This window comes from Eleutherodactylus coqui, chromosome 7, assembly GCF_035609145.1.
Source record: "Eleutherodactylus coqui strain aEleCoq1 chromosome 7, aEleCoq1.hap1, whole genome shotgun sequence".
In the NCBI taxonomy this organism is placed as follows: domain Eukaryota; kingdom Metazoa; phylum Chordata; class Amphibia; order Anura; family Eleutherodactylidae; genus Eleutherodactylus; species Eleutherodactylus coqui.
Genome location: NC_089843.1, coordinates 198,819,122 through 198,834,338, shown reverse-complemented (window position 1 = coordinate 198,834,338; position 15,217 = coordinate 198,819,122). Strand labels below are relative to the sequence as shown.

Here is a 15,217-nt window from a genome sequence, read left to right as displayed (position 1 = left end):
AGGGGTTAGTGACAGAACCCTGTGGGTTGTGAACCCAGGATTGCACATGGACTGTGTTTGTGTATGCTGTTTGCTGTGAAATTAATGCTGGCAGGTGCCAGTCTTAAAGAGAATCCACGTCTCAGAGGTCAGCGATCCGCAGGCAAGTGACCCCAACTTGCCACTAATATATATATATATACACACACACACACACAGTGGTGCTTTGACATATGAGTTTAGTCCGTCGAGCTCTTAAGCCAAAAAACTCGTATGTCAAGGGCACTTTTCCCCATTGAAATGAATTGAAACGCCATTAATGCATTCTAATTCATTTCAATGGGGAAACTAGCTGCGAGTAAAAAAAACAAAAAAACAAGCAAGCAATACTCACCTACCGCTGGCATTCCGCTATGATCTGCGGCGCTGCTGCGGCTGTCGCATCCTCCTCCACACCGAAAGAGCATTGCTTTCTGTATGGGGGCTTGAATGCCCCACCTCGAGCAAGCTAATGCTCTGGTTGATTGTCAGCGCTGCATCAGCCAATGAAAGTCAGCTCTGGGTTATCCAATCACAGCCATTCAAGAGAGGAGAGGGAGAGGCTGCAGTGGTCCCTTTTTTGCCCCAGACGCACTCAGGCCTGTAAAAATAGGCCAAATCCTTCATCCGCTACGATGACAAATGGGATCAGATGATCCAGATATTATCCGCAACTCTGGGATTCCAGGCCGGTTGTGAAGAAGCAGCTGACCCATTCTGGAAGCCCTGAAGATGCGAACTTCAGCAGCGCTCCTATAGGGCCAACGTCTAGGCCAGGGGTGTCAAACTCATTTTCACCGAGAGCCACATCAGCCTTATGGTTGCCTTCAAAGGGCCGATTCTAATTGTAAGACTGTATAGTAAAAGTGAACCCCATAGTCGCCCGATTGGTAATAAGATCCCCCTTAGTGGCCAGTGGCGCACACTATTATACATATATATATATATATATATATACACACACACACACACAGGCGCACACTATTATAAGTATATACGCACAGACGCACACTAAAATACACACATACACACAGACGCACACCAATATACACACATACACACAGACGCACACCAATATACACACATACGCACAGACGCACACCATTCTACACACATACGCACAGAAGCACACCATTCTACACACATACGCACAGACGCACGCCATTCTACACACATACGCGCAGACGCATGCCATTCTACACACATACGCGCAGACGCATGCCATTCTACACACATACGCGCAGACGCACGCCATTCTACACACATACGCGCAGACGCACGCCATTCTACACACATACGCGCAGACGCACGCCATTCTACACACATACGCACAGACGCACGCCATTCTACACACATACGCGCAGATGCACGCCATTCTACACACATACGCGCAGACGCACGCCATTCTATACATATACGCGCAGACGCGCACACACACACAGACATATTATAGTGGCGGCTTCATCACATGCATGGGCTTCCAATACAGTTTGGAAACTGCACAGCACAAAGGAAGCTATCAGTGATGTCTGTCCATTGTTGCTCCGTTAGCTTCGGCATCCCAATTACTAGGGGTGGTCCCAAATACAACCCCATTTCCTAAAAAGTATTCTCTGCATGTTTGTTCCTCCTTGCGTTATTTTAAGCGTGTGAAAGCACAACAAGGACCAAAATACGCAGTAAATCTGAGCAGTTTTGGTCCGTGAAAACACTGCTTATTTCGCCGACCAAAACTGCTTCCACCCGTGTGAGTTAGCCCTTATGCAGAATATACTTTCCCTGTTTGTCTGCTGCAACAGAGCCATTTAGTGCCAGCAGCAAATAATGCAATCTAAGTTATATGTGGAACCGCAAGCCATTACCACATAAGGGAGTCGTATTTTGCTTTACCAGCATTCATCTACATCCACATTTAACTCTTCCTTGGTCCGTGCTGATGCTGGCAGTCAGTAAACTAAAATTAAAGGGTTATTCTGGTTGTAAAGCGAATTTTCAAAAATGTCATGTTTATATACAGCTGGTTATGGATATAAATCATGCAGCCATTACCTTCTTATTTTGACCTCCATTTCTGATGTTCCCCAACATCACTATTTTCCAAGATGGCCACTGCATCCCTGCTGATGTGCAGCTTGAGGCCGCTTCTAAGCAGGCGACAAGATCTTGCGATATACTCACGATGCAACAGTGCTACAAATCGCATGTATGTGAAGCCCATGCTGTCTTATGGGTTCTTTCACATTAGCGAGGTTTTGTCTGATGCGATCGTGGCACGCTCTATACAGCCACGATTTGCGATGTTTTGTAGCCCATGTTTCCCTATGGAGCCTCCTCGTTTATTGCATCTCACGAACTAGTGATTTTTGTGAGATGTAATGCATTTTCCTACCCCTAAAATAAGTCCTAGCTGCATTTCCAGAAAGGTAAAAAAGAAAAAAAGAGAGAGAGAGATCTGATAAGAGCGACCCTATCAGGATCCTGTCCCTATAACAGAATGACTTACTATATTCCTGAAAAAAAATATCCTAGATGTCCCAATGCTACATCTGGGACTTGTTTTGTTTTCCAGGTTTATATACAAGAGGCAAGACATACAGAACAATATTATATATATATTAAAGGGATTGTCCAGTTCGAAACTATTGATGGCCTATCCTCAGGATTGGTCATCGATATTAGATTGAAAGGGTGCTTTTACCAGGGACCCTCGCCAATCATCTGTTCTCTGTGGCGATGCACTGGGCTTGGTATTACCAGCCAAGGTCCCATTGACCAGTGATACCAAGACTGGCCACTGCAGTGAGAACGGAGCTGTCTTCTTCCTGCAGGAATCAGCTCAGTACATTGGTGCATTGACCCATAGAACAGCTGATCGGTTGTCCTGGGTGATGAACTCCCGCCAATCTATTACTGATGACTTTTTCTGAGGACAGGTCATTAGTAGTTTACAACTGGACAACCCCTTTAACTTAGGGCGCAGTCACACGAGCGTAGGCATATTTACGTTCGCACGTGTGCAACGTTTAATCGCCGGAAAGAACGTTTTTCGGCGATCATGACCAGAGCTAGAAAGCGTATTATCGTTTGTTCCTACTTTGCAAACTATCTTTTCGGCCGTCGAATATGCGTTGGCGCGTATTTCGGTCGCATATGTTCCGTTTTTTTTTTCGGGTTGCCGTTTGTACGCGCCGTAAAATCACCCGTGCGAACGAATACATTGGAAACCAACGCCTCAGATGGTCACGTTTATACGATTGGGCGCAAAAACGCGCCGTTTATGCGCTCGTGTGAACGCACCCTTAGAGTGATGTATCTGATCTGACCCCTTGACATTCATCTTGCACATTCAGTTCGGGTATAGGCTCCAGAGGATTACATTGAAATCTTGACTAATAGCCTAGATAGAAAATTGCTAATATTTTATCAGTACTCTGGTGTGTAACCCATTCTTTTCTTTAATCTGTTAGTGAAACTGGACCCTCCTGACCACAAGAAGGTCAATATTACTAGAGACGGCAGTAACATTACAGTCTCCTGGACAAGATCTGACTTTTTTCCAGGGTCCTTAAATACCAGAAAAGAAGTAAGATATGAAGAACATTCCTCTTATTCGGTAAGATGTCTGATCTACTCAATAAAGTGTATCGTTTAGAATTTTGCAATTAAAAATGCATTTCTAAGTTTACCCAGAATATTTTAGCACATAGACAAAATTAAATACAGAGCAATGACTCAAGAGGCACCCAGATAAAAGTGCTTGGTGTTACTAAACTTTAATAAAAGTGCATGGAGTATGCAGAAATCCAATGGGAAAAAAAGCTGACACAGCAAATTAGAGTATATTGCACCCCCTCCTGCTAAACAATTTGTCACCACTTATGATTTATCCTAAACTTTATTATTATTGCATGCAGAGGGTCACTGCTTTTTGGGGGAAATTGGTGCTTGCTTATGCAAAGAAACATCGGCCAATGCTGAAAGATTTCTCTAAATATCAAACTTCCATGTCAAAATACAAAACAGATACACAAAAATATATAACAAAACTGAGAAATAAAATAAATCAAGACCGCAGAGGGTTAATTCAGAAGCCATATGAAACACAGTTTTACCGTTTATATATTAAAGCTACTTGAATAGTGTATTACGCATGGGATAATATATAATAATAATAATGTGTATGATACGCAGTAATTTGCAGGCAATCAAATACATTGACTAAGGCCGCCTGCAGACGGGTGGAAATTCCGCGGCGGGATTTCCCGCGGAAATATCCGCCCTTGGAAACTGCCATAGCAAACGCAATCCTAGGCAGATGGCTGCGGTTTGGCCGTGCGAAATCTTGCGCGGCAAACAAACCGCAGCATGTTCTATTTCTGTGCGGGGCACGCCAAGCCCGCACAAAAACGTCACTCACCGACCGCCAGCTCCGGTCTGCACATGTTGCTCAAAATGTGCTAGATCTATCACACGTGTAACACTGTGAACCAATAGTAGATGGTCATTTTCTTTACATGGAGTCACTGCGCATGCGCGGGATTCCCTAGTGCAGCATAGGAGCAGGGAGTAACTGAAATGCATGGTATCTCAGAGGGGCGTGGTTAGACTAAAGGAAGGGAGAGACCTCAGAGGACTCGAGGAAATGATCCATCCATCGCACGATTTAACTGTCCTTTACTTACTGCACAGGAAGCAGGGCGTTTTGGCATCGGAACATGAGATTAAAAAATTAGAAAAGTACCAATATCATTCAGGGGTGGCACTTCGTCTAATAAAATTAGCTTACCCTGGTAAAATCAAGTGACAGACTTCCTTTAAATACTGAGGTCAGTTCACAGTTTAGTGTAAACACTTTTTTTAACCCTTCTCACATAACCCATGCAGTTAACACAAATATAGTCTTCCACAGCTTATGCTGTATATGGAGTGGGCTCAGAAGCCGAACCTGCTCCATACACAGCAGGTATCAACTGTCTTTGACAGCAAATACCTGCCAGAAACAGCTGTAGTCAGAGAGAACTTTGATCATGGCTGTTAATTCTTTAAATGCAACTGTACAGATTGGGATTTAAATGCCCCAAATGGCACCTCTGCGATAAGATTGCGGGGGTGCTATCCAGGTGTCATGGCAGCCTAGGGACTTCTGAAGGGCTGCCGGGGCGGGTGACAGGTGAGTTGCGGCAGTGAGCAGGGGGGAGCGGGAGAGAGGGAAAGAGAGAGAACTTCCCTCCGTTCCTCCCCGCTCTCCCCCGCGGCTCCCCGCCTCCTGCCGCCACCCGTATCTTTAGGGATGAGCGGGCAGGTACTCGAATAAGGCACTACTCGCTCGAGTAGTTTGCCTTATCGAGTATGCTCGCTCATCTCTACCTGTAATAGGTCATTAATAGGCAAGATGCTAAAATATAGTATAATGCAATACCATAGTTTGACATTATACTCCAAAAGCGATTTAACGATCACAAGTTCAAGTCCACTAAGTGCACTAATAAAACAGGCTGAACTGGATGGACATTTGTCTTTTTTTAGCCTCACTATGTTACTATGTATGTATGTAAAATAAAGATTTTTAATTATTGTAAAAAATTAAGTTACAATTTAAAACCTTTCCCAAGTCTTCACATCCAAAAAGTTAAAGAAAACAGCAAAACTTGCTATTGTAGCATCCAAACAGGACATGTGGGGCAAACAAACACAAAGAAGCACAACCATGCGCAATAAACAAAACCAAAGTACAACAAGCAAATAGAGCATGCCACGGGTGAGGACGGGTGATTTCACGGTGCGGTATTCCGCGGTGGAATTTCGCACCGTAAGCATTGTGCTATTAGGTTCAATAGAACCTAATAGCAGCGGGCAACGCAGCGGATTTCTGCCACGAATTACGCGGCGGAAATCCGTTCGTGGGAAGGAGGCCTTACTCTGTCAGAGTTAAAAATACACAATGGTAGAGCTGCACTTTTTGCTCACTCCATCACCAAGAAAAAAATTGAGGAAAAGCTATCAAAAAGCCTTACGTTCCCAAAATAGTATCAATACAAACTACAGGTCACTCCAGACATGCTATGGATTTTCCACACCAAATTCTGCTGTGGAAGTTCTGCCACATTTGTGTCCTGTGTGCCCATACCCTAAACATAAAATAAAGGAAGTACTCTACAGTAAGCACCCGACTACAAGCTCATCAGCTGCTAGGGTAATGTTCTAGTGTAAAGGTTATCTGCTGTCTTTCTCTAAGGCCGCCTGCACACAGGCGGAAATCCCGGGGCTCGCACTCACCCGGCCGCCGGTTCCGGTCTGCAAATGCGCCGGCTGCGCGGCAGCCGGCACATGAAAGAGCCGGGGCTGCCAGGCGCGGGTGAGTACGCGCTCGTCCCTGCAGGCTCTCGGGTCGGGTCCTGCAGCGAGAATTCTCGCTGCCGGATCCGACCCGCTCGTCTGCAGGCGGCCTAAGGGCTTATTCACGCCCAGTCGATATACGGCGTCCCTCTCTGCAGGGGGAGGAGGCTGGAAGAGCCGGGAGCAGTGCTCTGAGCTCCCGCCCCATCTCTGTCAACTCTCCACCCCCTCTCCCCCTTCTCCACCCCCTCTCCGCCCCTCGGCACTATTTGCAATGAGAGGAGGCGAGGTGGTGCGGAGAAACCATTCGACTCCATGCTATCTGTACTGACTGGGAGTACACTAGAAAAGAAGCTGGACAATCCAAGTGCTTGGTCTGAGTTTTAATGTATTTAGGTTCAAATAAATGTTATTGTACATATCACTTGACTGACTGAGTTTTAATGTATTTAAACAAGTAACATTTACCTACAGATTTGGCAGACACTGAAAATACCAGTATAGTACTTTTTTAATAAAAAAATGTTTATTATGAAATTTGGCTGCTATTAGTAAGGGACTAAGAACTAGAATGAAGCAGGTTTAGTTGATCTGTTGACCATGTAATAACAAAATGTTAAATGTGAATTCTATCAATTTCAATTGCTTTTCTAGGATCCTTTGCCCTGCAAAATTAGTACTTCAGTCGCTCGTCATCCAGATCACGATGACATACCGATTAGCAAAGGTACAGTTATCAGTAATACTAAGATATAACTGTCATATGTGCAATGTAGATGTACACATTCACTGAAGGCTGTTCAAAACCCACATACAACAAGTTATATGATTAATGTTTGTCCACGTACAAATTAAATGGGAATGAAAGAGATCATGGTTGGAGTTTTCCCCACCCTCCTTCCCATGCTTGTCATCAAGTTCAGTGCTACTTTGATTTGAAAAGAAACAAAAGTTACGACCTGCATGATCCTTCCATCGATCCATGATTAATTACAATTGTTAAAGTAAAGTAAAAATTAAGCACAGACTGGAAAGTAATCCGTTCAGTTGACAGCTATTAGAAGTGCATAGCCATTGTAAAGGGATTGTTCCACTTCTAGCTATTCTCAATAGCAGATCAGCAAGGGTCCACTGCCCAGGACACTGTCAATCAGATGTTCCCCATAGCCAGTATCTTAATGTACAGAAGCAGATAGCTCTGTATATTGTACAGCAGCCAGGGGTTGCTACTGGTGGTGGAATCCCATTAGCCTCAATGGGGCTCTGCCTGCAGTACCAAACTAAGCCACTGAACAATGTGCAGAGCTGTCTGCTTCCAGCATCAAAACAGGTCCATACACTAAGATAGTTGCACATAGTACCAGCAATTTGTCAGGGGTCCCAGACAGCTGACCGTCACCAGTCTGCTACTGATGACCTTTCTTAAGTCATCCATTGAAGTCAAATATATGACAACTCTGAGCTGGCATAAATTTACACTTTCATTTACACGAGTTTCTGCCATGAATCATAGCAAATTCGTGGGAGTCATGCGTAGACCCAAGCATCCATGTGCATACCTTCATAGGTTATAATGGGTCAGTGACCTGTCCGTGGATTTACACAGACAGCAAATGGTTCCAAATACACTGGTGTGCTGGAGGACTAATTCTGTAGATCCACAGAATAAAATAACTTGTCATTTACTCCACAAAATATATGCTGTAAAAAATTACAAATGAAAACAATGCAAGAATTGCTGGTTTAGATCATTCTGTCTCTCAAAAAAAGGTGATAAAAGGAGATCAAACATTTGTATATACCTGGGGTACTAATGAAACCATCAACCTATCCCGCAAAAGACGAGCCCTCATGCGGCTCCATAGATTAAGAAATTAAAAAGTTATGGTTCTCTGAGTATGGTGATGAAACTTTATTTTAGGCTGCCTGTCCACGGATCTCCACCGCGTAGAGTTGCCACCTTTGTCACAAACAAATACCGGCCATGGTAGAAAAACGGGCATAGCTTGGGGTTTTCTTTTCTCCTTTAGGCTGCCTGTCCACGGGCGATTGTTCATTGCGTTACTTGCAGTGATAATCCGGGCCGCTGGTAACGCAGTGAACGCTTTCCATTGCATTGCTATGGAAAACACAGCTGCTGCGTCTATGAGGATTTATTACTGACAGGTGGTGAAAAGTTGAAAAATGTGCATCATTGCCAGAGTCTGACATGTAAGGCATTTATGCATCCGTAATACGGAGGAGCATCCTGACCTGACTGCTGGTCTTCTGACTCAAATTCAGAGCATCATGGGAAGCTATAAGGCTCTGAGTTCAGGTATTAAAGGTTAAAATCTCCAATCAAAATCTGCAGCATAAAGAGGAATGCTACAGATTTGAACTCCACCGCATATTTCAAATACACTGCAGATGTTAAGTTGTACTTCTGGGAGCTGCAGTACTACAGGCTTCCAGGAGCACATTTCCACAGGTGTGGCATGATTGTGCTGGCTGGGTGTGGTATTCTCCAGCCAGCCAATCTCCACTGGTCTGCTGCATATATATGCCAGTCACTCTGCAAGAGGAAGCTGGTATCCCTTCACTATAGGGTTTGGTTTTCTTGCATGCTGGTTATGTGTTGTGTGTGTAGGTGTGAGCAGTGTCATGTTCACTGTCTGTGCATGTGGCCAGACATCAGGGATGAACTGTCCTGTTCTGTGTTACATGCTATCCCTAGTGTGTTGCTGTGAACTGTTTCCTGTCCTGCTGTAGATCATTTACCATTTCTGGGCGAGTTAGGTCCTTAGGTTTCAGAATGGGGCCGTTCTTACCGGAACAATCGCCTACTTGCAGGCAGGTTTCCTGGAGCTAGTTGTCTCATTAGAGTTCGGATCCACAAGACAATGAGGACCTTTGAAGCGGGCTCATGTGCTTAAGTGACTTGGCCAATTGACAAACTAATATCTCATACTTTTATAGCTATTCCATCTGCCTATGTGTGCTGGTATGTATAGTGCTTATTTGGTCGTCAGTTCACTCCTTATGATATCTCTGTCCGTGAGTCCAGTTCGCAGTTCACTTGCCCCTACGTCTGCGCTGAGATGAGATGAGATGCGCCCAGTGGACATAACCACAGATTATGTACAGAAACTTTCCGCTCTATGCGGATAAGGCTTGTACTGTAAATGCTGCAGAATTTCCACAAGAACGTCCACAGCATTTACAGTATGTGTGAAGGCGTCCTTAAGGGTGTAGTTGATGTGCAGAGGATTTTATACAGCTAAAAAATTTGAACCATGCAGTGCCGATCCACACTAGGCTTCAACTCTTCTATTTAAATTCAATTACAGGAGTGAAATCTGCAGCCAATCCACACCAGAGCATTAAATCCCATTCACATGATACAGTAGAAATACGCAGTGTAAACTGACCTGCGCTGTGGATTTTTAATCCACAGCATGTCAATTTATGCTGCACATTTTCACCACCGATTTCACTCCTTTAAATTAGTTCGGGAGCATACTAATGCTGGAGCATTTCTCATGACCTGAACGCCGAACATTATAGGAGTGTATGATGTTTGTAGTTTAGATCAGGAGAACCGAGGTCAGGCCGGGACACATTTCTGTATTATGGATGCAAAAAGGTGGCTGGAAGACGTTAGTATGCTCCTGGCCTAAGGGCTCACAATAGCTGTTATGGGAAATAAATCATATCCCTCTGACTTCACTGTACTGCTCCAAATTAGTTATGAGAAGTGCATGCATACAGACAAAATGTTTACAATATAGTACGCTTCTGGTTTATTAATGACATCATGAGACATATATACCCCAAATGACGTAGCAAATAGAAATACATACCCCTAGAATCATAAGAATCCATGATTGGCTAATGATTAACATATGTTAACACCTTTAGGTGTGTTACTACTAAAACACGTGCTTTCTTATAAATGAAACTTAAAGGAGAATAGACTTATTAATATCCCTAAGGATTGCGAAGGTAGGGGGCCCCAGAGCGCTGTCGGACAGCTTTTCTACTGGGAAAGAAGTGTGGGATTCACAAAAACATCTTGGACATTCCAGTGTACAATACGTTAACCATTTAGATGCTGTTTACTAAGAAGGAAGATATATATATATGTATGTGTTTGCATAGACTGATATGAGAAACATACAAAAAGATAACAGAGCAATAGGCAGAGAATTGAACCCTTTGATTTCAATGGGTTCATTTACATTTCTTTTTTATGTGTGTTCATATTACTCATGAGCACAGAAAAATGGCCCATGTTCTATCTTTCTGCACATTTGCGCACTAAACTGCTGCATAGAAGCCTAAGGCTGCATTCAGACGAACGTATATCGGCTCGGTTTTCACGCCGAGCCGATATACGTTGTCCTCATGTGCCAGGGGGGGGGGGAGGCTGGAAGAGCCCAGGAGCAGGAACTGAGCTCCCACCCCCTCTCTGCCTCCTCTCCACCCCTCTGCACTATTTGCAATGAAGAGAGGCGGGGCAGGGGCGGGGCTAATTCACGGCCCTTAGCCCCGCCCCCGTTTCGCCTCCTCTCATTGAAAATAGTGCAGAGGGGCGGAGAGGAGGTAGAGAGGGGGCAGGAGCCTCAGTTCCTGCTTCTGGCTCTTCCAGGCCCCCCCCCCTGCAGATGAGGAGGACGTATATCGGCTCGGCGTGAAAACCGAGCCGATATACGCTCTTGTGAACGCACCCTCAGGGAGTATGCAAAAGTGCAATACTCTGCGCGATCCTGTGAAAAGAACACATCTGGACCTCATTAGGCTAAATAGTTATTTACATTGCGGTGTGGTAGTGTCCCATGGGCAAAAAACCTTGCCCGCGTGTTCAAAAAGCACATTAAAATGCAGTGATATGCACGCAAATTGAGCTCATTTTTAGCACAAATATGCTGCGCTGAAACAGGTGGAATTGCGCATACTCTCGTCTGAAGTAGCCCTTGTAGGGTGAAGTCCAGGACAAAATACCTCCCATTTGGCTTGACTCATCTGAAGACTCCCTAAGGGCTTATTCACACGACCTTATGCGTAAAATGCTGCGGTAGTCCCGCAACGTTTTACCAGTCTGTGTGATCTCAGCAGAGAGACGGACATCACCCTGTACACTAGTGAGTGAACTGCGCATGCCCGTGTATCTCATGCCTGCAGTCATGTACAATATTACTTTCTCTTTTTTTTTTATTCCCTGCTCTGTCTCATAGCGGTGGTGCGTATGAATTATCACCCCTATGCAATGCATTGCATATGAACAGCGTTGCATATACTGCCATAGAAAAGTATAGGGCTCAAGCTGCGTGGTACGCGGTGAAATAGAGCATGGTGCCATCTTTATCACACTGGTGTGCATATATCAATGAAAGTCCATTTATTTTCATTGACTCAATTTACGGCTGTGTCATCACATGCGGAATACGTGGTGAAAATACAGTTGTGTGAATGAGCCCTAAGTGTTAAATAACATTTTAAATTGCGAGGAAGACGACTGATAGAGTGAAACTTCTTTCCCTGCAGAAGATTGCAGATTTGCTCTTGATAATCACCGGGGCCATCATGTTCAGATTAGACAGGCATACGAAGAAGGTGTATGGAGTGAATGGAGTGACGCCATCTTTGTTCCTGCAGGTGAGCCTTATATTGATTTGCTATTTATTATAAGCTATTACCATCCAGGTTTCTATGCAGTTTTTGGACAGAAAGTCGAAAAAGAGCGCAAGGCCTGTGTCATACGAGCGTAAGCTGTTACCAACAGCTGACAGCCTGTCCTGTCTCTGATTGCAGAGTCAGGAGACTTAAATTCCCACCGTAATTTTACTATTGACAGGGCTTTAAGCCCGGGACCAAGCGCCGTATATTTACCGCCCTTGGTCCTTAATGGGTTAATGAGTTCTAGATGTGTTCTTTTCCCACACAAGTAAAATATCTCACGCTGTGTTTTTGTTGGCGCAACGCAATTGCGCGCACAAAATACGTACCTGTAATTAAACCCATTGCAATCAATGTGTTCTATCTTGTGCGTATTGTTCGCACAAAATTGTAGTGCGCAAGTACGCCCGTGTGACACAGGCCTAAGGCCTCATGTCCACGGGGACAATAAGAATTAAAATCCGCAGCGTTTTTCCCGCACGCGGATCCGCGCCCCATAGGAATGCATTGACCACCCGCGGGTAGATAAATACCCACGGATGGTAATTAAAACATTTCTGGAGCATGAAAAAAAATGGACATGCTCCATTTCAGTGCGGATCACGCGTGCGGGAGCTCATAGAGCACATAGCTCAATTGATCTCCCGCATGAAAAATAAAAGACAATTACAGTGCATCCGCAGCCCAAATCCGCGCTATAAATCCGCAGCGGATCTGATTTTCCCCGTGGACATGAGGCCTAAGGCTCATAGATCACAGTGAATATTATCTATCTGTTGGGGTATGCGCACGTGTTACGGATTTGCTGAAAATTTTCTGCCGCAGAAAATCTGCACCAAATCACGTAGATTTCACTCTTTCGTCTGAGGTCTATTGATGCTGCAGATTGATGTCGCAGCGTGTAGATCAGATTTCTAAAATCCCGTCCGCAATGCATACACTGTATGAATGCTCATGTGGGAGGGTTTAGCTGATTTAGCTCAGTCAACAAGCCTGCGGAATTTCTGTTGCATTTTGGCACGGATTCTCAGAAATTACATGTAACTACTTTCCGCAGGAACGCATTAGAAAATCCGCATCCAGATTTTGTACATAGACAAGGCTAAATCTGGGCATGGCTTCTTGGCAAACACAACTGCAGAATAGCTGCTGATTTTTGACACTGTTTTAGGGCTTATTCAGGCCACCGTATTTAGGGCTCAGTCAGATGGGCGTTTTTTGCTGCGCTTGTTATTTGCATTTGCTATCCGCATCTATTAGAACCAATACTTTTCAGTGGCAGCGGTCACTTGTTTGTTTTTTACATGTGCTACAGCCATCTCCATTGAAAGCAATAACATGCCGGCAGCCCCTGCAGTGATTTTTGGGGAAGAGCTTTAAACATAAGCCCTTCCCTGAAAATCATCCCTAGAATGTGCAAGATATAAAAAAATATATACTCACCTCTCCGCAGCTGCCAGGTCTCAGCTCTTGAACTGCTCTGAAGTGCTTTCAGCAGGCTGGGATTTTAAATTTTGAATTCAATGAATGGCTGAGCGCTGCCTCTGATTGGCTGAGCGCAGGTACCAATCACAGGCAGCGCTCAGCTGTCATTCAATGGCTGAGTGCTGCCTCTGAGGATCGCGATCTTCACTGTATGTTCTTAATGGGTTCGGCACTGCTGCTGCCGCCCCTATTGCCCGCAAGGTGAAACCCCTGGATGTGACAGCATCCAGGGGTTTCACATCCAAAGAATCCCCTGCTGCAGCTGTCACAGCCGCAGTAGGGGATAGCGAGCACCACTCGTCATGTGCGCATAAACACAGCCAGGTGCGTTTTTTTCAGCATCAGTCACGCAAATGTTTGTGTGTTTGCGCAAAAAATGCACAGCAAACAAACGCCCATCTGACTGACCGTTACGCAGGTATTTTAGCGTGTAAAAAAGGCACACATAAACCACGACCATGCAACGCATTGGATTTGAATGGCTTCATTTAGACGAACGTTTTTTGCCACATAAAATACTCGTGCGAGAAAAAATAGGACCTACTTGACTATTTTTGGTCGTCTATTTTATATGGCGCGTCAAAAGAAAGGGCCTTGCCCTATCTTTTGCCATGATACGCAGCAAGCTTCCATAGACTTCTATGGTAGCTGGAAAAAAGGGAGGGGGGGAGTTACGGTGCGTACAATGCTGGGAAAATAAGACCGCTGGCCGTATTAGACATCTTATTGCCATTCTGAGGATTTCTGACGATCGCTGCATGCCATGACTGCTGCATATTTTTTTACATACACTCGGCAGCGTCCCATGTGAATGGCTTCAAAAATATTAATTAAGATCGGGTCTCGATTGTGGCAAAAAGGTATTCATGTGAATATACACTGCTTACCGCCGAATGTAAAAACGCATATGGTCGTGTGAAGGAGGCCTTACAGGCAGATTCGGTGCAGAGAATTCCATGCTAGAATAGGCTTAATGTGAACATGGCCTTAATGTTGCAGCTGATTCAGCTGTGGAATAGCCATAGTATTCCGCTCTCATGAGCGCAGCCTCAGGAGTAAGATATTTCACATATATGAATCTTGGTGTTTCTTTCAGAAATTGGACCTCTGCAGATAGATGTGAACACTGGAAGGTTAACCCCCGCCGGTACCAGGAACCTCTCATTACTGTGGAAAGTAAGTGTGAGCTCAGCCTGATCTGCTGTGACCTACAGTATATACTAAAGCAAGCAATATTATATTTGTTAGGTCATAAAAACAGACAGACGCAAGACGCACATGTGCGCAAAAGTCATTAGAAACGCTGAACATTACTGCAGCGTTGACAAATACGGTCAAGCTTTTCAATGGAACTGAGCTGCAGTAAATGTTTCAGCCCCCCAACGAGCCACAAGATGGCGACGTGATGCTCGTCTGGGTACTTCTATCTCTTCTGTGTCCCCATAGGTCCACACGGATCTGGTATTGATGGCCTATACCGGCATACGACACTTATGTATATTTCTCGACATTCACGCTAGATTACTTTTCCTATAACAAAAAAGTGTTACAGTATCTCTTTACTTATAAAATGAATTTACATATAATATGCTAATGGCGTCAGTAAGGCTCTCAAAAAACGGAAAGGCTTCAGTTTGCTTCCATTCCATTGTGTTTTCGTTTTTTTCGATGGGGAAGTAGCGCAGTCTGCAGCATTAGTTTTCCTTAAAAAAAAATGGAA

At 44.5% G+C, this 15,217-nt stretch overlaps 1 protein-coding gene across 1 annotated transcript in view; it reads left to right on the top strand.

Moving 5' to 3' along the window:
* IL12RB1 (interleukin 12 receptor subunit beta 1) overlaps positions 1-15,217 on the top strand; it is a 123,836-nt gene that overhangs the window by 69,248 nt on the left and 39,371 nt on the right. Inside the window, exons 4-7 of the mRNA XM_066574913.1 lie at positions 3,486-3,631; positions 7,009-7,081; positions 11,881-11,991; positions 14,594-14,673. Coding sequence (XP_066431010.1) covers positions 3,486-3,631; positions 7,009-7,081; positions 11,881-11,991; positions 14,594-14,673 — 410 coding nt within the window. The remainder of the gene's footprint in view (positions 1-3,485; positions 3,632-7,008; positions 7,082-11,880; positions 11,992-14,593; positions 14,674-15,217) is intronic.